Source organism: Acomys minous (genome assembly GCF_964271855.1).
Source record: "Acomys minous genome assembly, chromosome: 1".
NCBI classification, from domain to species: Eukaryota; Metazoa; Chordata; class Mammalia; order Rodentia; family Muridae; genus Acomys; species Acomys minous.
The window spans coordinates 12,653,975-12,678,587 of NC_140483.1; the positions used below are offsets into that span (position 1 = coordinate 12,653,975).

The window sequence follows — 24,613 nt, forward strand, 5'->3', positions numbered from 1 at the left end:
AGAGGGAGAGTAACTAGGGAGCTAGTGCCTTACCTTCCTGGGCACCCCAAGTTGGGGAGAAAGAAGGAGAATGAAGGCAGAGTGACCCCATGAACTCCTGTGGGGGGGGGGAGGTCTGAGTTGGGATGGCACTTTCAGGGATGAGGGCGCACAGTGGGCACCATAAAGGACAGCAAGCGGTGGCTTACATTCCCCTCCTTCAGGATTAACGGGTGCTATGAGGCACTCTCAGGGGGAGCCACCACCGAGGGCTTTGAGGACTTCACGGGAGGCATTGCCGAGTGGTACGAGCTAAGGAAGCCTCCTCCCAACTTGTTCAAGATCATCCAGAAGGCTCTACAGAAAGGCTCTCTGCTTGGCTGCTCCATCGACGTAAGTCCCCAGCAGCCAGCCTCTCCAAGCCCTCCAGTCTGCTGTAGCTCGGGGGAGGGAGGGGCACGCCTTGACTGAGCCCAGAAGCACTTTAAGACAACACTGCTCTTCTTCACCATGGTGCTCCTCACCTGAAGCCCAGGGTGGCTAGGCATTAGCTATCATGGTGCCTGAAGCCTTTCCATCCCCAGCCCACTTTCTATTCTAACTCTGTTCTGAACCACTCCACTCACAGAAACCAGATTCCAGGAAAGTACCCGCCCCCTGCTGCCCATACCCCTTCTGACGGTCTCGACACCTTCTCCCCGCTGCAGGGCTGTTGGAGCAACCCAACAGCCTCTCCTCACTCTGTCCCAGTGTGTATGAGTCCTGGAGAAGACTCCAGAGAGTACCAGAAGGAACTGTTTCTCCAAAATAGTGTTTGCAAGCAAACCTCTCCAGGGAGGTGGGAAGCGGGCACAGGCCAGGTCCCAGGAGCTTTTGGGGGCGGGGCTGTACCCAAAAGATGGGAAAGGGACACCTTTAAGGAGTTGGCAGTCCAATATGTGGATTCTGGAATGAGGTTAGGGACAAAGAAAGGCCATCATGTGCAACTGAGCCTGACAGAGTAGGTATGGGGAAATCAAAGCATCTTGGCCACAGATGCCCGTTGGGTGTCATTAGCACCCCTCGCGCCAGACCCTCCTTGTCTCGAAGGTGAGTCCCCACACGCCTTCCCTAGACAGAAGACGGTGGGGTGGGGTGTGCCACTTTGCTCCTTGGCGATCAGCAACTGAAAGTGGCATGGAGCTCCTCCAGGGGACAGAATGAATACGAAGTGTTCCCCGAGCCTGGCCCAGGCAGTTTGTATCCGGGCAGCTGCTGACTGTTCCTGTGTTTGCAGATCACCAGCGCTGCAGATTCCGAGGCTGTTACGTACCAGAAGTTGGTGAAAGGACATGCATACTCTGTCACTGGAGCCGAGGAGGTACCGCCCCCCCCAACCCCCCCCCCCCGCTCTAGCACGTGGCTGTCCAGGGTGGGGCTTCCAGGCCCGCATCTGTCCGGTGTGCGCTGCCCCCTGCTGGCCACAGCGGCGGCTGCAGGCGGTCTTATGTTACCGACTTAACTGGATCAGCGTTAAAAACAACACCCAAACATAGCACTTTGCGTCTGTATACTATACTATATTCATCAAAATACTGTTCGCAGAACGTGGTGGCTCACATCTGAAATCCAGCCTTTATCACCCAAGTGCTAGAAATTTTTAAAAAGATTTATTTTATGTGTATTTTAATATTGCCAAGTTTTGTCACACATGCTGTCTCCATATGTGTGCTAGATTTTCCGAGCCATTTACAAGTAAGCTGCAGGCATTTTGGCATGGGCTTATAGTCCCAGCTACTTCGGTGCCTAGATCAGAGAGGAGTGTTCAGGGCCAAGTGTTCAGGACTAACCTAGGTAACTCAATGAAACCTTGTCAACAAAACAAAACAAAACAAAAATCCCCAAACTGCAGTCTTCCTTTTCATCCAACACCTTTCAGCAACTGAGAAAACTCCCGGAGAGCCTGTGATAAAAGCACATCCTATTATAGTTAGCTAACTCAGCGTTAGCCCTAACACCCCAACCACAGATGCCAGGGCAGGGCAGACTGTTGGTGTCTGTTTTGTTTTATTTGTTTGAAATGGAGTCTCATTATGTGGCTCTGGCTTTCCCTGGGACGTGAGATCTCCTAGCTGGGCACCCTGAGGGTCTGAGGGCCCAGCCACTTCCACTCACTGAGCTAGTGCTGAAGGGGGTGTGTGTGGGTGCAAACCCCGCTGCTCCTACGTGGCCCTCAGCCTCTCCCTCCTTTCTTTCATCGGATCCTTCAGGTTGAAAGCTCAGGAACCCTGCAGAAACTGATCCGAATCCGGAATCCCTGGGGACAAGTGGAGTGGACCGGGAAGTGGAATGACAAGTGAGAAGGGGTGCAGGATGGGACCGGGGTGCGCGCGTTCTTCTAGGAGGGCCGGTTGCACCTCAGAGATGAGGCACTGTGCGCGGCGCCAAGAAATGAGGTTCTGAGGTCACTACTCGCCCCAGGGCTTGTGGCCCTTTAAAGGGTTTGTAAACAGATCACCACTCCCCCTACAGGGGAACCCCCACCTCCCACCCCACCCCACCCCGACCCCCTGCAGGCCTCCAGGGGTGTTCATTCCTCCCTACCTCAGGGCAGTCCTTTTACAACTCTAATGCACTCTGATGCTGGATCCCCTGGGGAGATGCACCTCATAGGCTGGTGAGATGACTTAGTAGCAAAGGTGCTTAGTGACACCAAGCCAGATGACGTGAATTTGATCCCTGGAACCCAGGTGGAGGAAGGAAAGAACCAACTACCACGGCTTAGCCTCTGACCTCCATCCATAAAGGCACGATGGCATAAGCATACACCATCACCCTGCTGGCACGTGCGAGCAAGTACACATGCGCAACACACACACACACACACACACACACACACACACACACACACACACAGTGTAAACAGGAAAAAAAATGTAAAGAAAAGGCCCCCTTAGCCTGGTAACACTCCATTACAAGGCCATGAACTTTGTGCCAAGAGCAGAGATGAACCCGTTGATCTCCACCGCTTACTGGAAGCTATTAAGTTTCAACCCTCTGGGGCAAATGCTCCTTTGAGCCTCTCTTCTGGGTCCCTCTACTTTCCCCCAGATGCGCACCCACCTTTCTTCCACCTCTTTTCCTGATTGTTCTAGGCAGCCCTAGTCCCAGCAGAGGAATGCCTATTGGCAGACTTTCTCCCAGGTTGCTATCTTTGGGGGTGGGGAGGTGGAGTGGGGGGCTATCCTTGGGGATTTCCAGTTGACCCTAAAAGAGCTAGGAGCATCTCACCTGACACAGGCGATGCTTCTTCATCCTCTGATGATGGGCCTTGCTCACTTTCTTCTCTTCTATCCACCATCTTCCAGGAGAGCATGACCTCTCCCCTTGCTCCCTATACAAGGCTACTCTGTGTTTCTCAGTGGGGTCTGGGTCGGGGTGGGATGGTTGCCTGCTTTCCGAGGCCTAGGCCCTCAGTAGTAGGAGAGGGTGGGTGTGCTCTGCTCTTCAGCATTTGGGAACTGCGGAGAGTGAAGGCCGTTACCACCCGCTCATTCCTAAGGCCTCTCCTATTGCTTTGCTTACCAGCTGCCCCAGCTGGAACACGGTTGACCCAGAAGTGAGGGCGAATCTAACAGAACGGCAGGAGGATGGCGAATTCTGGTAAGACGGTGGAGGCTCCGGGGGGAAAGATCCCTACCCACCCCAGTGCTCTTTCCTGGGAAGGTGCTAACCAGAGCATCAGTAAGAAATGCATCCAGCATGTGGAAGGCATGTGATGTGGCCTCCTGGCTTTGCTGCTTCCGTGCATCTTTGCCAGGCAGAGTGGTGCACCTCTGTAATCTTAGCACTCTAGAAAATGAGGAAGAGAGTCTCAAACTAGAGGCCAAGATGCATAGCCTGGGCTATCTACCAAGAAACTGTTTTCAAAGAAAAGAAACAATAATTCTCCATATGATCCTGAACGGCGTTTAAATCTCTTCAATTTGTCATCTCAGCCATGGGGTTGACACCTGGGCAGCTTCATGAGAGGAAATCCTTCAGTAATGTTCAGACCCCAAGAGAAAACACAGAGAGAGATGGGACCTTTTCCCCCACCAGTCTCTAAAGAGATATCCCAGCTCTTTAGGAAACCAACTCCAGCATGGCATGGTGGCGCACAACTTTAATCTCAGCACTCAGGAGGTGGAGGCAGGCAGATCTCTGAGTTCGAGGCCAGCCTGGTCTACAAAGTGTGTCCAGTACAGGAATGCACAGAAACCCTGTCTTGAAAAGCGAAAGAAAAGAAAGAAAGAAAGAAAGAAAGAAAGAAAGAAAGAAAGAAAGAAAGAAGCCAGTTCCTTAGAGAGCAGAGAGGGCCCCCTGTGTGTGCATTGCCCCCCACGGAACACCTACAGTGGGTACTGTTTACCCTGAGAGCCCAAATGTTGTCTCAGTTGGTATTTATTCATGGCTTTCATCTGAGAGCTCTGAGATGCAAAGAGGCCTCATCAATTTTCTCAAAGTCACCACTTAGAAAGCGGATGGAACAGGACTGTATTTGGGGCCTTCTGAGTCTGGCCCTGCTGCCCACCACCGGGTCTCATGCAGCTCCGTATTTGACCAGGTAGAAGGCCAAGGCTGGCCCTGAGTCTTCTGTAACTGGGGAACACCCTGCCTCTCCTTCACCAGGATGTCCTTCAGTGACTTCCTGAGGCACTATTCTCGCCTGGAGATCTGCAACCTGACCCCCGACACCCTCACCTGCGACTCCTACAAGAAGTGGAAACTCACCAAGATGGATGGGAACTGGCGGCGAGGCTCCACTGCAGGGGGCTGCAGGAACTACCCAAGTAAGGGTCGTGGGCATGTGAGACTGCAGCGCCATGGCATCCTGTCCTGGTAGATATGCCGCATCAGCCTGGAAACCCAGGGGAGTTGGCTACCCTCACCCTCTTCCTTCACCACCAGCCTTGGTCTCAGCATCCTTTTCTGCTGCCTGCATTCATTTGCTATGATATCATTTGGGTCCTAGATACTCTGGTACCTATGCCTTTCATCAGGCTTAGGGAGGCAGTGCCAAGTCTTAACTTAGTGCCTAAGGCCCGGTTCATGAGTAGCCACCCTAGGCCCTCACAAAGTGCGTCCTGGGCACACACCAGCCTCTCCTTGCAGTCCAACACCCTTTTGTGTATCAAGTTCATTTATACAGTGTTTATATATGGGTGATGGTGGCAGCGGCGCACGCCTTTCACCCCAGCACTTGGGAGGCAGAGGCAGGTGGATCTCTGAGTTCCAAGCCAGCCTGGTCTACACTGTGAGTTCATGGATAGCCTAAGGCCACAGAGCTTTCTGCATATGGCTGTGGAGTCACTCTTACTCTGGCGACAGGCCACGGTCATATTTTTTACTTTGCTGCAGACCAGGCAACTCTGTCTCAAAAAGACCAAGAGAAAGAAAAAGAAAAAAGAAAGAAGGAAGGAAAGAAAAGAAGGGAGAGAGAGAGAGAGAGATGTTGACTGAGCCCCACTCACAGGGGGAGAGGACTTTTGCTCTCTCTGCTCTTTGCTGACCCCCTTTGCTGATCTCTCTGTCGTCTTGGTGACTCAGTCTTCCCCTGCTCTTCCTCTCCTAAAAACTATCTGATTTTGATGGCACTGCCAGTCATGGGGTGGGGCGTCCATGAAGTACCGGGAACTGTCCCAAAGAGCTTCGTCTATGTATTAACCTTCCTGACAAACTCATCTATTTTCATTTCCATCTTGAAGATGAAGGGACTGAGACAGGGGAAGAGACTGGCCTAAGGCCGCAGAGCTTTCTGTATATGGCTGTGGAGTCACTCTTACTCTGGCGAGTCATATTTTTGACTCTGCTGCAGACCAGGCAACTCTAGGTGGTGTGCCAGAGCCGCAGAGCAAGTAGATTGATGAGCATGCAGTCACCAAGGGGCAGTTTTAGAGGCCACCACCGGGAAGCTCCTCCTCCACCCACAAAACACCTTGTACCCATTATATGGGGGAAGGGGAGGGTCGGCAGACTCTCTCTCAAGGACCTCAGAGTGAAGCTCTTGGCTTTGTGGGGTGCTCTGCCTCAGCAGGTAGCCTAGGAACTGAGTACCCAAATGAGTGGGTGCCAACCCAACTGAGTTCAGAGAAGCAGTGCAACGTGGATGCCGACCATGCAAGACCATGGTTCTAATTCTACCCCCAGGGGGCGCTGCGCCGGGAGTGGGAGGCACTCTGCCTAACTCCCTGGTCCAGGAGGGACTCATTGCCTCCTGCAGGTGGGCTTTGGAAGTGCAGGTGGTAGAGGCACCATGAGGGTGGCCAAGAGACACAGATGTTCCCTGGCCTCTGCATTCACCAAGGGGTAGGGCCAAAAGACTGGCACAGTGAGCGAAGGCGTCGTTAGGGAGCACCGAGGCAAGTTCCTCACGTAGGTCCTGCTGAGATCCAGACTGGACCAGGAGCCCGCTGGCCCTCCATTAGCTCTGACAAACCTTTGGGAAGACTTCATAATAGGACCAAGGACACAATTCTGATATGCGTGTGATTCCCTAGCACGCATGAAGCCCTGATCAGTCCCCCGAATACTTGCAATCCCACGGGTCAGAAATTCAAGGTCACCCTCAGAGACATAGCAAGTTTGAGGCTATATGAACCCTTGTGCCAGAAGGAGAGAGCCCAAGGAAGCCGTTTTCTCACGATAGGTGCAGGCAGCTCTGCCTTCATAGCCGCCTCTGTCGGTAGCCACTTCAGCCTCTCCTGTGTTTCTTCATTTCCCACCATCTCCCTTTTTCTCATCCTTGTCCAAGCCACGAGCCCAGGGCCCACCGCAGCTCCCAGCTCCTGGGCATTTATTCTGGGCTGGCCTCCTCTGTCCCTGTTCCACAGATACCTTCTGGATGAACCCCCAGTACCTAATCAAGCTGGAGGAAGAAGACGAAGATGATGAGGATGGGGAGAGAGGCTGCACCTTCCTGGTGGGCCTCATCCAGAAGCACCGGCGACGGCAGAGGAAGATGGGCGAGGACATGCACACCATCGGCTTCGGCATCTACGAGGTGCGGCCGGAGGGAGGGTGGCGGCTCTCTGCCTTCCCTTCCCTTTCCCAGCCCCAGAGGACAGGGAGCTTGGCCCAGCCAAAGACAAGACGCCAGCACAGCCAGACCTTGCATTCTGTACAGCTGTTTGTGTCTCCAGGGACCTCCTGTGCTTGGAAAAAAAAGACCTTCGTATCCCTTTTCACATCCCCTCATCCTGGATTCCTACTTGGCCCGGCAAACTCCAAAGAATAGGAAAGATTTAAGCTAGAACAGAATATTCTAGAACACACCAAGAAGTATTGTGCTGGCTGGGCTGAGCCAATAGGTCCTAATGGTCAGAGCCCAGCCAAGTCTTTGGCCTGGATGGGAGAGAGCCCGGGACAGGATTAAAAAGAAGGGTCATTAGGGTCCCCTGGGGCCTGCTGGCTGCAGCCCTGCTCTCACAGACCCCTTGCTGCTCATGGGACCTTCTCTCACTCCAGGCCAAAGGAAAGCTAGGCCCTAAGAGGGTTTTCTTCCAATGCGGCCAAAGTACTTCGAGTTGCTTGAAAAACAATCGCTGTGTTTGTTAATCTAGTTATAATAGCACTAAAGCAACGCGGAAAAGCATGCCGCGCAAGAGCCAGTCACAGTGCTGGTGTGTTCACGCTCTGCTCCCCAAAACTGAGTCAGACCTCCTTTATTTTTTTCAGGTTCCAGAAGAGGTACGTCTGGCCCATGTCAGCTCCTAACCCCAGCGCTCCAGCCGCTGGCATGATTGAGGCTTAGCCTGCCTGACCTCAGGGAGTAGGGGGAGCTTTGGAGGGGCTGGTGGCTGAAGGGTGAGCCTTTGCTGAGGCCCTGAGGGGGTGGATCCGGTTCTGGATCCCACTGGACTAAGCTCAGGGCAAAACATCTAGCGAGTTCATTGGTGTGTACTGCTTCCTCGTGACCCTAGAGAATCTGTGCAGAGTTCGGCTGTGGTGGCATCCCACTGCCCCTTGGACTGTTCTCTCTGAGCTTTAGTTTCTTTTCCCAATATAAGTAACCAGCCATCACCTCCATGGGCACTGTGGGAGTGAACTGGCTCATAGAAGGTCATAGTTAACAGTAATAAGATGCAGAGCAGTCAGGTGACTCAAAAGGCCAGGTATTAAATGGCCATATCCAGGGGCCCTGGCCCACCGGTGGGCATCCTGCTTTTATCAGTAGATGATTAAGCTTTTATGAACGCTACCTTATGAGTTGTGGGCCCAGCCTTGATTACATCTGGCTTGACAGAGCTGAGCCCCTCTCCCTACCCCCAGCCTAGTCATACTTTTTATCAGTGTATGAAATACAACACAGAACTGACCTGCATCCTTTGTGAGGGAGAGGCCTCTAGCTCCCCGAGAGTCACCTAGAGCAAGGAGGACAGGGAGAGGAGTGCTCCCGCCACACCTGGTCACGCCTGAGCTCCTTAGCAGTCATGTGCAGCATGGGGTAGAAATTCCTTTCACTTCTCATCTCAAATGATCCAGACACTGTCCCCACCATCCCTTTGTGAGTGAAAACGGCACGTTTGTGAGCTCCTTCCTCGTTTCTTTGTTTAATCATTAGTTCACAGGGCAGACCAACATCCACCTTGGCAAGAACTTTTTCCTCACAACCCGAGCCAGGGAGCGGTCGGACACCTTCATCAACCTCCGGGAGGTACTCAACCGCTTCAAGCTGCCCCCGGGAGAATACGTCCTTGTTCCCTCCACCTTCGAGCCCCACAAGGATGGTGACTTCTGCGTCCGCATCTTCTCCGAGAAGAAGGCTGACTACCAGTAGGTTCTGCCGCGCTGTTCCCAGCCCTGGTCTGCCCTGCACTTTCCTTTTTCTGCAATACTGACCTACTTGATGGCTCAGTGTGGGGGGTAGGTGGGCAGGAGAGCTCTGAGGGTTCTACTCGAGGAAACAAAGGGAAAAGGTGTGCAGGATGTGCTAAGTTGGAACAGGGCAGCTGGGGAAGTGAGTGGCTTGCAGTCCAGTTTAACGGTCTTATCTCTGCGTTATCAATTGTCAATATCATTTTAATGACCGTCTACACCCTCTATGAGCCTACCGTCTGCATAACCCTTGCTTTCCCAGGCCAAGTGTAAGTGACAGTGTTACAGTCCGTGTGTCTAGAACCTTCCCTGTTTTAGTCAGGAAGTCTCTGGTGGGGGGCTTTTAGGCAGATATCACAAGTTCCTGTCATTGTCACTGGCCTCAGCTCGCAGTAGCTTCTGCCATTTCTGTCACTATGTTAATCATTTAACCAACCCTGGAAAGTGTAAGCAAAAGGAAGATCACAGAAAGGCTGTGGGGGTCCCAGCACTGATGGGGGGACCAGGAACAAAATGAGAAGGACAGGAACAAGGGTGCTCTGGATTACCATGGTTGGGACACCTGTGCCAAAGACCCAAAGGCCCCATAAATTGTATCTGATTGGGTAAGCACGGGCCAGTCCCCAGCCATCACCTCCGGTGAAAGGGAAGAGGCGGTGGGAGAGAGACCAGCAAGCCTTCCCTTCAAGATAATAATGATACAAAACGAGTTTCAGTTCCCAACAGCTGTGAGGCAGTAACAGCTGATACAGTGTGGCAGTGGCTCCCTGCCATGACAGGCTCGCTGGTTTTATTGACACTTGCTACAGGGAAGGGGCCTGTTGGATCATTTCACTCGGGGAATCCCAGTGCTTCCAGCCGAGTCTCCATGGATGAGCTGAGGAGAAGCCCTGGTGTCATTATGAAGGCATTGCTCTTGGCCAAACCCTATCCCGCCCTGCTAACCACAAGCATCTCCCAGAGAAGCAACAGCCTCACTCCTCCGTCTAGGATGAGCTCCTTTCCCCTCAAAGCTGCTGCCCTGACCCAGGGCATCCGACATACCCTGGCACATAGCAGCACTTAGAAGTCCCTTTACCCTCTCGTGATGCTTCAGGCCTGCAGATGGGACTCTTAGTAACCTAGTTTAAGATTAGAGGCACCCAAGAAACCCCTCCTAGGCTTAAGTGCCCTCACTGAGGACCCATGCTATGCAAGGGACTGGGTGAAATAAAATAAGCTAACTTTGCCAGCATGTTCCATAGAGCTTGTTCCAGCCCAATGTGGGACATAGTCATCAGAGGTTCATGTGGGCAAACATGACCATCCTCTTCCTGGCACTTCAAAGTTGTCCTTTGAGGTAAGGGATGTAGCTCTTTGGTAAGGTGCTTGCTCAGCAGTGCAAGGCCCAGTACTTAAAGAAAAAGCAAAATGAAGAAAGAGCTGTAAAGGACCTGTCCAGCCAGAAGCTAACAGAGTCCTCAGAGCCCGTGCTCTACACCACATGGGAAGACTGCACTCTTTGATAAAGACCCAAAACCAATGGAGTGTCTCTGTCTCAGCTACTGCTGCCAAGGAGCCCTGCTGTTACAGAAGCAGCAGAGACCCCCTCTACCACAGCATTGCTGGATTTAAACACTGCTGTTGCATTTCATAGGATGACTTCTTACTTCCTGTTCACCCTCCCCAGCCTTCTAGTAACAAAATTTCCTTTTGTTTCCAGAGCTGTTGATGATGAAATTGAAGCCAACATTGAAGAGGTATTTCTTCTTTAACTCTCTAATTCTACTCATCCTGATGGACACACACAATGCAACAGAGGGGATAAAAAAAAAACACTGAGGGCCTGACTACCCCGTGGGCTGTTTGAACACACTTTGAAAGCAAGGCTACACAGTCAGCCTCTTGCTCATAAAAGCCCAGTTTTTCCACGTGCAGGGCGCGTGGACGATGGTGGGGAAGGACAGGACACCGATGCTGCACGCTGAGCAGGCGGGATCTGCTCACTCGCCTTCCTCAGCTTCACTTTTATCATTTACAAAATGGACTCAAAGAGTAACAAGACTTCTCAAGTTTCTGAGGGGTCTAAGAATGACCCAGTAGTAAAAATCCTGACGGGTGTAATTCAGAAATGTTACCCGAGGCCCAATCTTAGCAAATCCAAACAGAAGTACCACAGGCTAGAGGAAGGAAGGGCTCTTGTTTCCTCCCTCTGAGGCCCTGAGGTGACTCTCTGACTAGATCACAGTTGTTGAAGCCTGGTGACCCAGTGAGACAGCAAACGGTTTGTCATTGGCCAAACTGTTCCACAGCATTCCACCTGGTCCCTGTTGGAGTAGACCCCACAAGGTCATTTTAGTTATATATTAAAGATACTTGGAATTACAAAAAGTTAAAGCATAACCTCCCTGCAATGGGGTTTCTACTCCCTCTCATGGGCTTTAGCCAAAACAAAACAAGCCACCTTAGCTGGCCATGGCGGTGCACACCTGTAACCCCAGCACAGAAGAGGTAGGAGCAGAAGGATAAAAAGTTTAAAGCAACCTTGGCTCTATAGTGAGCTCAGGGCCACCCCTGGACTACTTGGGATCCTGTCTCCAGAAGGAAAAAATTCTTAACAGACAAGTGTGGTGACACATACCTGTAATCCCAGCATGTGGGAGGTGACACAGAAAGGATCAAGAGTTCAAGGCCATCCTCAACCACAGGGGAAGAGTTTGGGGCCAGCCAGTGTTGTATGAGACATTGTCTAAAACAAACCAAAATATTTGATCCTTCGCACTGCCATTCACTGTAAGCACAGTATCATTAGAATTCTGGCCTGGGGGACAGGAAGACTGGAACTTGGGGGGCCAGGGACTGCATGGAAAGGAGAGGACACCTAGCTGTCACTCTTCACTGTGACCCATTTTTTGTTTCTGTGTTTCCCCTTCTAGATTGAAGCCAATGAGGACGACATTGACGATGGGTTCAGAAGGCTGTTTGCTCAGCTGGCAGGGGAGGTAGGTGTCACCCAAATCCTGCTGACATGAAGGACAAGTGGTTTTCCTAGAGGAGACTTCCGTTTAAGGGGAAAGAAAAGAATCCAAGCAGAAGCCGAAGAATTTTGGCCATTGTTCAGACGCCCTTAGCTCAATGTTCCTTGGTCCCATCCCTGTCGAGGCCTCTGCTGGCTTCCAGGGCCTCTTCTGTTCAGGTCAGCCCCTTAAGATCCTTGCCTTAGTCTGAGGTTGTTTTGCTTTCTCTGTCCCATGCCAACATGAAGCTTGACCCCCATAAACACACCTGAGATGGAAGGGTCCCGTTCCTCTAGAAAGGAAGCAGTTCACACCGAAGCATTGCTTTTTTTTCTTAACACAGTCCCCTAGACCTATAGTCCTGTCAGCCCTTCTTCCCAGCAACTCCAGAAGCAAAGTGTCCTTCTCCGCTAGGTAGCTCTCTCCAGCGTTACCGTGATGAAGCCCACCGCTGGTTAGCCACAGACTTATCCAAGTGCTAAGCCAGATGCCACCTGCCTGTGGCACCACCTGTCTCTCTCCTCCGAGTTTCACAAGGGAAGGGGCCTCACTTCAGGGAAACTTATTCTCTCCGCTTTACTGAATCACACAAACCTCTCCCCACACAACCTTGTCCAGGTTACCCAGATTATGCGAATACACCTACATAAACACAGGGAGCTGGACCATATCCGAGGGGCCCTGGAAAATGACCCAGAAGGGAGCTGAGCCATCTTGGAGATGGCTGATCTTAAACAGTTTCAAAAAGTCTAAGGTCTGAGTGGGCTGCCACATAAGAGAGTGGAGAGGGCCTGTCAGGAATGGTGTGTTAGAACTAGGCTGAGGAAGACCATGAACATGCTCCTTGCCACATAGAAAGGGTGACTAACTCCACCTAGTGTGTGCTGAACCCAGGCCAGGGCAGCACTTAGTGTAGGCTGGGAACAGTCGCACCAACATCACTTGGAGCACTAGCAGGGCAGACAAGAGTCACCTAAGATGTTCACCATGGTTCACCATGTAATGACACTCTGGTCGTGTGTCCACAGGATGCAGAGATCTCTGCCTTTGAGCTGCAGACCATCTTGAGAAGAGTTCTGGCCAAGCGTAAGTGTCCCTTTGTGACTCCCTCATCGTACTCTTCCCTCTGCGGACACGAGGGGACACAGCCCAGAAAAGCAGCTGGGGCTAAGCCATCAGTCCCTGCTCCTCCTGTAATACCACTGCCTTTGCACTCCCAGCACTAGGGAAGCACAGGGCAGAGAAGGGTCTGAGTGCAGTAATGCTGCAGGGCAAAGGCTCCCTGGGTCTAGAGATGATAGATCAAATCCAAAGTCTTCTACTTAAGAGCTCTGTGACCCAAACCAACTTAGACCACAAGTCTGACTGCCCCCCTATCTGCAGATAGACACGCTTTGACTTCCTCTTCCCAGCAGCTGACCATTCTGTTATGAAGTAACATACAAAACTGGCCTGCTGCAGAGCCTGTGCGCTGTAAACGGAAGTTCTTGTCCTGACTAGGCGGTAAGAAAAGGCTAAATTGGCCCAGACGATGGGCGCTAGAGTCCCGAGTTTTTAAGTTCTCTGCCTGTGTCTAAGGGTCACATCTCACTGTTGGCCAGAATGGAGGATAATGTTGCCATTTTACACTCAAGCTGAGGGAGGTGGAAGTACCAAGTCTCAGCTCCCCACATGGAACCTAAATGACCTTCAACTCACTTGAGCTAATGGGCCAAGAAAATAACTTCCAGATTCCAGAACTATCTGCTCAGGCCCAGGCTAGAGGCTCCCATAAAGAAGGAACAAGACTTTTTTTTTTTTTTTTTTTAGCTTGTAGCTATTGGGTTTTGTTGTTGTTTTTGTTGTTGTTGTTGTTTGCTTTTAGAAAGTATAGCTCTTATGTTTTAAAATAATTTATTTAATTCTATTTTTATGTTCACTGATATGACTGGAATTATAGACAGTTGTTAACCGTGTGGGTGCTGGGACTTGAACCTGCATCCTGTGGAAGAGCTCCCTATAGGTCTTATTTTTGACATGTATCTGTGTGTGCCTCTGTGTGTGTGCACATGCATGCCACAGTGCACACGTAGAGGTCAGCAGACAACTTACAGGAGTTGGTTTTCTCCTTCCACTGTGTGTGTCCTCAGGCTTGCTGAAAAGGACCTTGACCTGTTGAGCCATCTTAATGACCTTTTTTTTAAAAAAACAAAAACAAAACAAAACAAAAAAAACCTTCAAGATAGGATCTTCATCCCGTAGCCCAGAATGACCTCCTTGAACCCAGTACACAGCTGATCTTGATCTCACAGCCATCCTCCTGCCTTGGGCTTCTGTGTATTGGGACCCTAGGTGTGATCCACCATGCCAGCTCTTCTAGCAATTTCTTAAATAGAAAATTTTCCAAAGACTAGCGCTCCATTCCCCTGCTGTCGCTCTCAAATCATTACAAATCGTGCTGCTTCTGATAAGATAGTGAAGTAGTCAGTGTGCAATGCCTGAAGTTATGTGCCTGGGAAACAGACACACACATTGTGACTTCCCAAACATCAGCTCTAGCAGCCATCATGGACATCCTCATGGCCTCCAGGGGTTGCTGTGCCATCAGATACCAGACCAGACAGCCTCCCACTTGACCCCTCAGGATAAAAGTAAATCCTTGTTTGGAAGCCAAAAGAAGAGCCTAAGGTCTGTAGAGTCATCTGTGCTTGGCATGTGTGTCCGTCACAGATATGGGACACAATGGGATGCAGCCTGTAGCTATAGGAGATTATATATATATATATATATATATATATATATATATATATATATATATATATATATATATGCTAGCATCTGTGATTCACAGAGTGTTCAGCCATCAGAGTGAGGATGCCTAGGGCCAGCATCCAGGCAGACCAATGCAGGGCTTCCCCAGGGCTGAGCCCAACCACGTTCTCCCTCTTCCAGGACAACAGAATAGTGTTTGCCCTTGTGGCTGCCAGGCACAAGGGTGGTCACAGGGCTCCTCAGATGTCAGCTGTTCTGCCTTTGGAAGACAGAGTCTCTTTGTTCCACACAGCTGGAGTGCAGAAAGAGCTAAGCCACGCTTGGTCCAGCCTGCTCCTAGCTGAGAGAAAAGTGTGTGCTATGCATGTGCCTCTGAGCTCCGCCTGCCTGCCTGCCTGATGAGTCCAGCCTTCCACCCAAGTGTCCCCATGCAGCCCCATGCCCATACTGGAGAATGTGTTGGTGTCTAGTGTAACAACTTTATGACCGACCAGGCCCGAATATTCTATAATGACATCACCACATGCTCCCTGTGTCCTGTAGAAATGGCTATGGGGGTAAAGTGCTTTCCAAATGGATATGAGGACCTGAGTTTGAACCCCCACAACCTGTGTAAAGCCAGGCACAGTAGCATGCACCTGTAATCTCATTGTTCCTGTGGTAAGGAAGGAGATGGAGGCTCAAGTCCCCAGAAGCTGGTGGATATGCCAGTCTAGCAAACAAGGAAGAGACCCTGTCTCAGACAAGGTGAAAACCGAGGATCGACACCCAAGGCTGTCCTGACTCCATACATGTGCCATGGTACACACCCATCCATGCTCACACACATGCACACATCCATCATACACAACATTGCTATCATCCTCATTACACACACACACACACACACACACACACACACACACACACACGCTGCACACAAACACATGCACGCACTTGCAGATTGTTCTTCATAAAATCTGCGAGGTGCGTGACAAGAATCTCACACCAGCAGCCACCACCAATGGCACAGGACTCACCTAGTAAAGTGCAGTAGGTTCTAGGTCCTCGGATGTCTCAGCCAGCTGGGGACACAACACAACTGTCTGCACACAGCCCGGTGGAAGAGCTGGTTTCCTCTCTCTACTCAGAGCCTACAGTGAACACACATGCTATCTGGCTGTGTGTAACTACATGCAGTTTTCCACCCTGCTGGCATTTAAAAGTTCAGCCATAGCCAGGTGTGGTAGCACATGCCTCTAATCCCAGGACTTGTGAGGCAGAAGTGTGAGTTTGAAGCCTTCCTGAGCTCAATGGCAAAGTTCTGTCGAACAAAACAACAGCAACAACAGTCCCGCCGTTCTTTCTTTCTTTCTTTCTTTCTTTTTTTTAGTTTCTTATTTTAATATCAAAGCCCTGTTTGTCCATGGTAGGTATAAAGAGAAATCAAGCACCCGTGAGACCCTCTGCGCTGCCCCAGTTTGACAGTCAATTACCATATGTGGCTAAAGTCATCCAAGTGGCTGTTGTAGTGGCCAGCACAGAGGAAAGACGTGCCCATCTTTGTAGAAAGTGCCAGACACTGCTGGACTGGAAGCCTATCTTCACGTGCTTACTTTGTCTTTTAGGCCAAGATATCAAGTCAGATGGCTTCAGCATCGAGACCTGTAAAATCATGGTGGACATGCTAGATGTATCCTTTAATGTGCTCCAGAGAATAGAGTCTGCTTCCCCAGATAAAGGGAAGTGAGTCCACGCCCCACCTGCCTTTGTAGGCCTGGCGTGCAGACAGACAGCCTGTCAGGTTTGGGCCTAGAAACCTGGACCATACATGCGCCATTTCTGCCCAGAGCAGTCTTGGTGGCTTCTTGAGTGACAGTGTTCTCCTGCTCTTCCTAAGCACAGTTTCCCTAAGCTATAGCATGTCGGATAAGAATCTGTGTCTGGTTGGGCAGTGGTGGCACATGCCTTTAATCCCAGAACTTGGGAGACAGAGGCAGGCAGATCTCTGTGAGTTCAAGGCCAGCCTGGTCTCCAGAGTGAGTTCCAGGACAGCCAGGGCTACACAGAGAAACCCTGCCCCCCCCCCAAAAAAAAGAATTTGTGTCTGTGGCAAGATTTCTAAAACCATGTGTGCTTCTACACTTCTGTTAATTCCAGCACATGATAGGGCTGAGGCAGAAGGATTTCCAGTTAGAGGCCATCCTGGGCAAGAGTGTCTCAAAAAAAAAAAGGGGCGGGGGGGTTAGACCTGAAGACGAGGCCTGCCTACATTGTAGTTCTTTCTCTTTAGCCTAGCTGCCCTCTACCGCCACCAGACTGCCCACTTGTTCCTGGAGCAGACTAACCACGCTTGCTCTCCACTTCTTTTTTGTTTTTTGTTTTTTTTTTTAAAGATTTATTTATTTATTATGTATATAGTGGCCTGCCTGCAGGCCAGAAGAGGGCACCAGATCTCATTATAGATGGCTGCGAGCCACCATGTGTTTGCTGGGAATTAAACTCAGGACCTTTGGAAGAGCAGTCAGTGCTCTTAACCTCTGAGCCATCTCTCCAGCCCCTTCCCTCTCCACTTCTGAAGCTCAGTACAAGAACAGTCCAAGGTTCTGTGGCACTGTATCGCCCGGGCCACACAGCATGTGCTTATAATGAAGCCCCCATCACAAGACGTCTTTTCAAACCACTCACATAATGCTCAATGGTCCGATCATCAGTCTGTCATCTCATAACAGACGGTTAGCAAGATCTGAGGGCCCCATAGCACCTCAGTCAGCAGAGAGCAGGGCTCTGTCACAGCCTTCCTGCTGCCCCTTTTGCGGAAACTCGGGATTGTAGAAAAATCAGAGGGCTTCTGCAGAACCTCCTTGTGGGGTGTGTGGGGAAGACCAGCAGACCCAGCCCACAAGCCAGCCAGATAGCATTGTACCCAGTGACTGCATACCCCAGGAGCTTTCCTTGACCGAGGACAGGAAGATGGGAGTGGCAAGCTGGGACTGAAGGAGTTCTACATCCTCTGGACGAAGATTCAGAAATACCAAGTAGGGTCCTGGGTACCCTGGGCTGGGTAGATCAGTGCTGGGGGAAACATTCTCGGCGTACACTTTAAGATGCAACTCCTCTGGAGGGTTGGGGCCATTCCCAAGGGAATCGAACTCTATCCTATCCATAGTAGGACTCAGCAGGAGTAAGGACTTGGCTATGCCAGATAAACAAGCAAAGCAAGGGCTCTGCAAGTAAAGTAGCCTTGTTCTTGCCTTTGCCTGATTAGTAGCCAGAAACAGAGGTCACGGTCAAGAGTTTCCTGAAAAGGTTGCATGGCCCCTTGTAGTTCAGATTTGTGGTAGTTTGAATGTAAAACATAATATGGGCCTATGCTGACCAGCTAGGCCACTTGATGTATGCACTGAGAAATCGGCTTGTAGAAAAAAGCAACAGCATTAATGGATATTGAAGGTGAGAGTGAGTCCAGCCAGGCCAAACTTTTAGGACAGAGACGGAGGCCTTCATGCCACTCAGCACACACCTTACAGGTGCCTTGACACCTGCCTTGCTTTGGGCCATGGTTCTAATTAGCATTTTGCATCTTCCAGAAAATTTACCGGGAAATCGACGTTGACAGGTCTGGAACCATGAATTCCTATGAGATGCGGAAAGCCCTGGAAGAAGCAGGTGACCCTTCCTAGCCACGCCTCCTCCTGTGTTCTCTGTTGAGCCTCATTCTACACCATCCAAGATAAAGCTCTGTTGGTGGGGTCTGGAGATGTAGCTCAGAGTAGAGCTCTGGCCTGCCATGAGCAAGGCCCTGGGTTCCATCTCCAGCACCACAAAAACAGTTAGGAACAAGTGAGCTGTGGTATAAAGCAGCACTGGTCTAAAACAACATACAAATGCTTTCTTCTCGTTGCCCTCGAAAAGACCATCCCAGAAGCTCTGCCCTTAGTGTCCTCCTGAATCCAAGTTTCACTGGAGCAGCCTCATAGAGCAAGCAGGCAAAGCCAGCTCTTAACGTGCGTGCGTGCGTGCGTGCGTGCGTGCGTGCGTGCGTGCGTGTGTGTGTGTGTACATGCGGTGTCCATAATCCTCACACTGTTTCCTGCAGAGCTGATTTGGTAGAATCCGACCGTGTCAGCTCAGCCTTCAGACGTCAGTAACTAGCGTGTGAACCTAGCAAAAGACCAACAAAGGAGACTTCTGTGCTTTGAGGACAAATCTGACTACACGAGACTCCAGACAACAGTGGTTTAAACAGAGTGCTGCTTACCCTCAAACAGCCAAGGCTGGGGTTGGGCCTCCTACTGTTAGGACCCCAGGCTCCTCCTATCTACTGCTTAGGGACCTGGAATAACAGGTCACCACCATCACATGCTGCCAGGAGGGCCAGACACAAAGGGCTCCTTGCTCTTGAAGGCGCACCCATGACTTCTGCTCACACACACTATTGGCCAGAACTCACTCGCTCACAAGGTCTTATACAGCTGCCAGCAAAGCTGGGAAATGCAGTCAACATGCCCAGATAGCCATGGGCCCATTGAAGTTCCCTTTCTATTTACTAGGAATATTAATGACTGTGCCACAGTCAGGCTGCTACCTCAATCTGGGAAGAAACTAAGCTCCAAGATGATTTAGAACTAACTTAACAAAAAATGAGATCATGGCGGCCAATATGGCATGACCATTACAAGCGGACAGGCGGAAGAAGCTTTACTTGGTAGTGAGGAAATAGAACAGGGTGATAGTTTAGAAATAAAATATCAGAAGGGACTACATTGCAAAACTCAACCAGCCACACCTCCTGTGGAAAAAATCAGTTACAGGGGTAATTTAAAGTGTCACATGGTGCAGGGAGCTGGGAAGATGGCTTGGTGGTTGAGAGTATTTGCCGATCTCACAAGGACTGACCGGTTCCCATCAGCCACAGTGGGCAGCTCACAAGCACCTGTATGTATTATCTCCAGCTCTCGAGGAGCCAACACCCTCTTCGGGCTTCTGCAGGCACTACATATAGGTAGTGCATACATAGAAAAGCTGGTACACACACACACACACACAAATACACTTGTTTAAAATATAAAAATAGAGTAATGGGGAGAGAGAGAGTGGGTGTGCAGTTCACATTGGTCCCCCAGCCTGTGAGCCGAGCTAGATGGTGCAGCTGACACTCAGCGGATGCTCGTTTGTGCACTCACCTCCAGGTTTCAAGCTGCCCTGTCAGCTCCACCAAGTCATCGTTGCCCGGTTTGCAGACGACGAACTCATCATCGATTTTGACAACTTTGTCCGCTGTTTGGTTCGGCTGGAAACGCTATTCAGTACGTGGCTCTTCCCATCCCATTCACCAGGAATTAAGGCCTCTCTCGGTGGTTCTCAACCTGTGGGTTGTGACCCCTTTAGGACTTGAACTACCCTTCCACAGGGGTCACCTAAGACCATGGGAAAACACAGATTTTTTACACTTACAGTTTATAACAGCAGCAAGATTAAAATTATGAAGTAGCAATGAAAATAATTTTTTTCAATGACAATAATTTTATGACTAGGGTCACCACAGTATGAGGAACTATATTAAAATGCGGCAGCATTAGGAAGGTTGAGAGTCACTAACCTAGCTAGTCTTTCACCAGGTGTGCAGTTACTGGATGTGTCTGTCTGTGGGTTGATAATAAATTTCTCCTTTTGTTAAACTGGGGGAATCAGGAAAGAGTAGTAGCTTGCGGCAGCCAACCAAAATCAGCTGCCAAGTTGGACAATGCTGCCATCTGCACTCTCGCTCCCTCATCTCTCACACCCGTGTCCTCCCTCCACAGAGATATTCAAACAGCTGGACCCTGAGAACACTGGGACGATAGAGCTCAACCTTATCTCTGTAAGTCAGCAGCTCACGCCAACCCTGGCTCCTGGGAAGGCTGGGTGTTTTGGGGGTGACCTGAACAAGCTGTTTCCAGGGTAACTGACCTAAACAGATTGTTCCTAGGGTGATCTGAACAGGCTGCTCCTGGGGTGACATTCTTTTGAAAATTTTGCTTCTGAATTTTTTTTTCTAGTGTGTTGGGGATAGGCCTATAAATGTTTGTAAAGTCCCATGATGCTATTTCTGAGCCACTTGCTGATTCCCCAGCCTAGAGAAGCACAGCTGGCTCTCTTGTCCTGTGAGCTTTGACTGGAGCATAAGCACCAGGTTATAAACTAAGATGACGGGGTATACCAGATGGCTGAGGAAAGAACTGCTCGGCACTTGAGAGTATGTGCTTGCAGAATGAAACCCTTTGGGCAGAATTCAGGCTGGGTTCTGGGAAGACCTGCCGTTCTTAGGACATATCTGCTCAGAGTATTTTCTAAGACAAATGCTTCCCTCTATTCTCTCTCCTCTTTAAAATGAAACTAACAACAACGTGCACCTTTGTCATCCGCCATGATATAGACTTATGTGTCTGGAGCACACACTTCTAGATCATTCTAAATCAGTGTGGTAGGCAACTTCACCAAAGACAGCATAGACATCCTCTTGTCATCCTGATAATGGAAGGCTCCCATTCACAGAAGCAGCCGGGTAGCAGAGACTACTCGTAAGGCTCTAGGTTCAAGTCCCAGCACTGCAGAAAATATTAAAGGCAGCAGAGAATCTAAGACCGCATAACTCTGTTGGTGTTGGCCACAGGGCCTGGGGGGGGGGTACAGGCCAGAGAAGGATGCAGTGCTGGTGGGGATTATAGTCCATCCCTTCTTCTCCATGGCACACAGAACAGCATGGCAAGAAGACAGGGCTAAGCTGAACTCTGGTTTAACTCAACACTCAGACATCTACGCACCCTTCATGCATTCAGCACTACACCAGCCACCAGCTCCAAATGTGCAAATCATCACACTGCTAAAACTAGACCCCAGAAGGTAGATACATAGAATGACCCGCCAGGACACTGATGTCCTCACTCTTGAGAAGCCTTTGGGTTCAGCAGTCTCCTCGAATAAAAAGGTTCATTTTAATAATGGTCCTGGAATAACTGGTCCTTCTCTTCACACAGTGGCTGAGTTTTTCAGTACTCTGAAGTTACATACCTGGAGACTTCTGATGGAAGAAAACAGGCAACACCTAGACTTCTAAACACTTTGAATCTGGACCTTGAACTTACGGGAACATTCACTTAATCGGATGATTCTACCCGAAGAATATAACTGTCTGAGATAGATGAACTTTCACATATCAGAGTAAAAGATTTGTGTGTCATTAAACCAAATGCAGATGAATTACATAACCCTTAGGAAGCTCGAAGAAAGCTTTATGTTTGTAAATAGTATACACTTTTTACTTCTATGCATTTCCCTGTTCATAGCTATATCACGTCAGGAAGGAATGCAGAGAGGTTTAAATAACTGGGCAAACAGCAAATCAATCTCAGAGGCCACAAGGCCTTGATAGGAATTTTAAAAGAAATTTTAGCTTTTAAAATGCACTGGTAGCATCTGCCACAGCAGCCCAGGGATTGCCACTCGCCCGGAGCAAACTAGGAAATATGATGAAACATCCTGAAACAGTCTGGTAGAGACATCTAAAGAATCCAGGAGCCAGGTGTGGTGAGTGGTGCAACAGGAGTCTGAGACAAGGCCAACCTGGGCTACCTAGCAAGACTCTCAAAAAACAAATGTCAATTAAAAAAGAATAAGAAGGAGAAGAAGGAGGAGGAGGAGGAGAAGGAGAAGAAGAAGAAGCATGCTTCTATCATTTGGGTCTAACAAAAGATGTTCTTTTATACATGGACAGCAAGTCATTCTTGAACTCAAGTATTTGACCATATTTGGCCTTACACAAGTAGTAAGTAGTGAGAGTGTTCTACTCCTGACCAACTGAGCCAGTTTGCAAGAAGATCATGATAAAGGACAAACAAGCTGTTGGCTGCCTCCAAATGTATGTACTTCACTAAGCCCAGGCTGGGGAGGGCAGGGCTCAGAAGGTCTTCTTAAAACAAACAAGCTGGCTTCTTGATCTTGGGAAAATGCTAGCAGCAGAATAAACATATTGCCTTATCTCCTTCCAAATGTACTGTCAATAAAGAGTTGCAACGCAGCCATGCCAAGCCTTGTTTTTCTTCCTAGCGTGTGGCTCCAGTGGGAGGGTTTATGAGCACACAGGATTACAGCTGGGTTCTATCTACTTAAATGAGGTCTGCCACTCCAAAGAGTCATACAATGAAAAGACATCTTACCTATAATTAAACTCTGGAACTATGCAATCTTTTTAAAACTCTAGTTCAGAAGGTCTGGTCATTTGACGAGAAAGGGCAGCCCTGATTTCACCTGCTTGTTGGGTTTGTTTAGGAAGTGCCCTATATCATTGCTGGCACAGTCACTTATGCCAGCTCTAATGGGAGCCAGCAAGAAAGCTGAGAGAAGCCACATGTTAAATCACTAATCTAGGCTTAGGCCTGTCACTGGTGATCCCTGAAGAATCACAAAATGAGAAAGAAAGATAGGTGACCCCATAGGAAAATGCTACCTATCTCATGGAGAGTTTAGTGGGCAGATTTTTTTTCCCCATGGGCAGGGGATATATAACAGGCCATCATGGGTTGGAGAGATGGCTCAGAGGTTAAGAGCACTGACTGCTCTTCCAGAGATCCTTAGTTCAATTCCCATCAACCCCATGATGGCTCACAACCATCTATAATGTGATCTGATGCCCTCTTCTGTACACATAATAAAAATAAATAAATAAATACATATCTTTTAAAAAAAATAACAAGCCATCATATCGTCCAGGCAGATCTGGAACTATGTAGCTAACATTGGCCTTGAACTCCTCTTCCTCCTGGCTCTACCTCCACAGATCAGGATTTATAGCACCATGTGAACTAGGAGTAAGTAGATGGATTCTCAAATGCAGCTAGAATGGGCTGGAAAGGCCAAGAGGTTGGAGAGTGAATACAGAGCTAACTCAGGCCACTGGCATCAACTTTCTCTGTTCAACACTGAGGGGTTCTGGGATAAGGAGGAATGGGTTGTCTCAGGACCATGGTGACAAGGACTGAAGATGGACTAGGATTGAGGAAGGTGATGTTTGAAACATGAGGCTAGGAGACCCAGGCAGGCGTGAGCGTGGGGGTTCTGTCTTAATAAGCGGAGAGGAGAAGAGTCTTGAGTAAGGTGTAGATGGAGCAGAACAGGCCCCTCCCAAGTGGCCAAGGCTGTTCTAGGCATCACTAGCTGGCAGCATGCAGCCCTCCTGCTACACTTTAATCTCAGGTGCTCTCCTTGCTGTCAACTTTGTTCTTCATTGCAGTGGGGGAGGGGGGAGCAAGAAGAGCCCAGGTTTAGTTCTCAACACCCCGTGACAGCTCACAGCCTTCTGTAACTCCAGTTCCAGCAGATCTTCCGGCCTCCATAGGCATTGCATGCATAGAGTGTACAATTATGTTAAGCAGGCAAAACAAACATAAACATAAAAGTAAGCAAATCAAAATTTAAAAACCGGTCAGTGTCCATTTTACAGGGAAGAAATAAACTCCCAAGCTTTTTGACCCCATAGGGACTGACCTAGCCTATATCTCGCCTCCACTCCCCTAAACCTCTACCCTGAATTGCAAGCCCAGACCTATCTTGGCCCTTTTGGGGACCAGGTACACTCATCTCTTTCAATCTTTCTTCTCATGGCTCCTTCTCAGCAGCATCCTAATCTCACCGCTGCTACCCTGACCTATCCCTACCTGGGGCCAGAGATTCTAAATGGTCCCTTCTAGATTTACTTCTTTGTTCTCCAAATCACTTTTCTACCTGGTACCACCTAGCTAATTGATAGCCTATCAGTCTTCTTATATGGCTAAGGACCAGTTCTCCCTCATGCCAACTCCTAGGAACACGTCTCAGCGCCCAGACCACCCCCACCCCGCCAGACTCTGCTGCCTTTAATCCCATTCACTACTTCCTGAGACCTGAGTCCACAATCCCCTAGTTTGCTTGTCTGTTTCCTTTGTCAACTGTGACTCAGGTCACATGACAATACCTGCAGCCAAGGCTTCGCTGCCTATTATATCTGAGCAAAGTTTATTCTTTCCTCCTTAGCATAGCCTGCTGCTCAGTGCTTC

At 49.7% G+C, this 24,613-nt stretch overlaps 1 protein-coding gene and 1 long non-coding RNA gene across 2 annotated transcripts in view; one reads left to right on the forward strand and one right to left on the reverse strand.

The window, feature by feature from the left end:
- LOC311586974 (calpain-2 catalytic subunit) overlaps positions 1-22,599 on the forward strand; it is a 49,540-nt gene extending 26,941 nt beyond the window's left edge. Inside the window, exons 5-21 of the mRNA XM_084763329.1 lie at positions 204-372; positions 1,256-1,339; positions 2,229-2,314; positions 3,547-3,621; positions 4,630-4,790; positions 6,831-7,000; positions 7,675-7,686; positions 8,561-8,772; positions 10,517-10,553; positions 11,730-11,795; positions 12,839-12,896; positions 16,169-16,233; positions 17,510-17,578; positions 18,131-18,209; positions 19,733-19,849; positions 20,345-20,403; positions 21,560-22,599. Of these exons, the coding sequence (XP_084619455.1) occupies positions 204-372; positions 1,256-1,339; positions 2,229-2,314; positions 3,547-3,621; positions 4,630-4,790; positions 6,831-7,000; positions 7,675-7,686; positions 8,561-8,772; positions 10,517-10,553; positions 11,730-11,795; positions 12,839-12,896; positions 16,169-16,233; positions 17,510-17,578; positions 18,131-18,209; positions 19,733-19,849; positions 20,345-20,403; positions 21,560-21,583 (1,543 nt within the window). The 3' untranslated portion in view covers positions 21,584-22,599. The remainder of the gene's footprint in view (positions 1-203; positions 373-1,255; positions 1,340-2,228; positions 2,315-3,546; positions 3,622-4,629; positions 4,791-6,830; positions 7,001-7,674; positions 7,687-8,560; positions 8,773-10,516; positions 10,554-11,729; positions 11,796-12,838; positions 12,897-16,168; positions 16,234-17,509; positions 17,579-18,130; positions 18,210-19,732; positions 19,850-20,344; positions 20,404-21,559) is intronic.
- LOC311587036 lies at positions 1,411-4,615 on the reverse strand. The gene is made up of 3 exons (XR_014775739.1): positions 3,693-4,615; positions 3,250-3,479; positions 1,411-1,921 (listed from the first exon to the last, which is right to left on the reverse strand). It is a non-coding gene; the product is annotated as an uncharacterized lncRNA (long non-coding RNA).
- Positions 22,600-24,613: the final 2,014 nt, after the last annotated feature.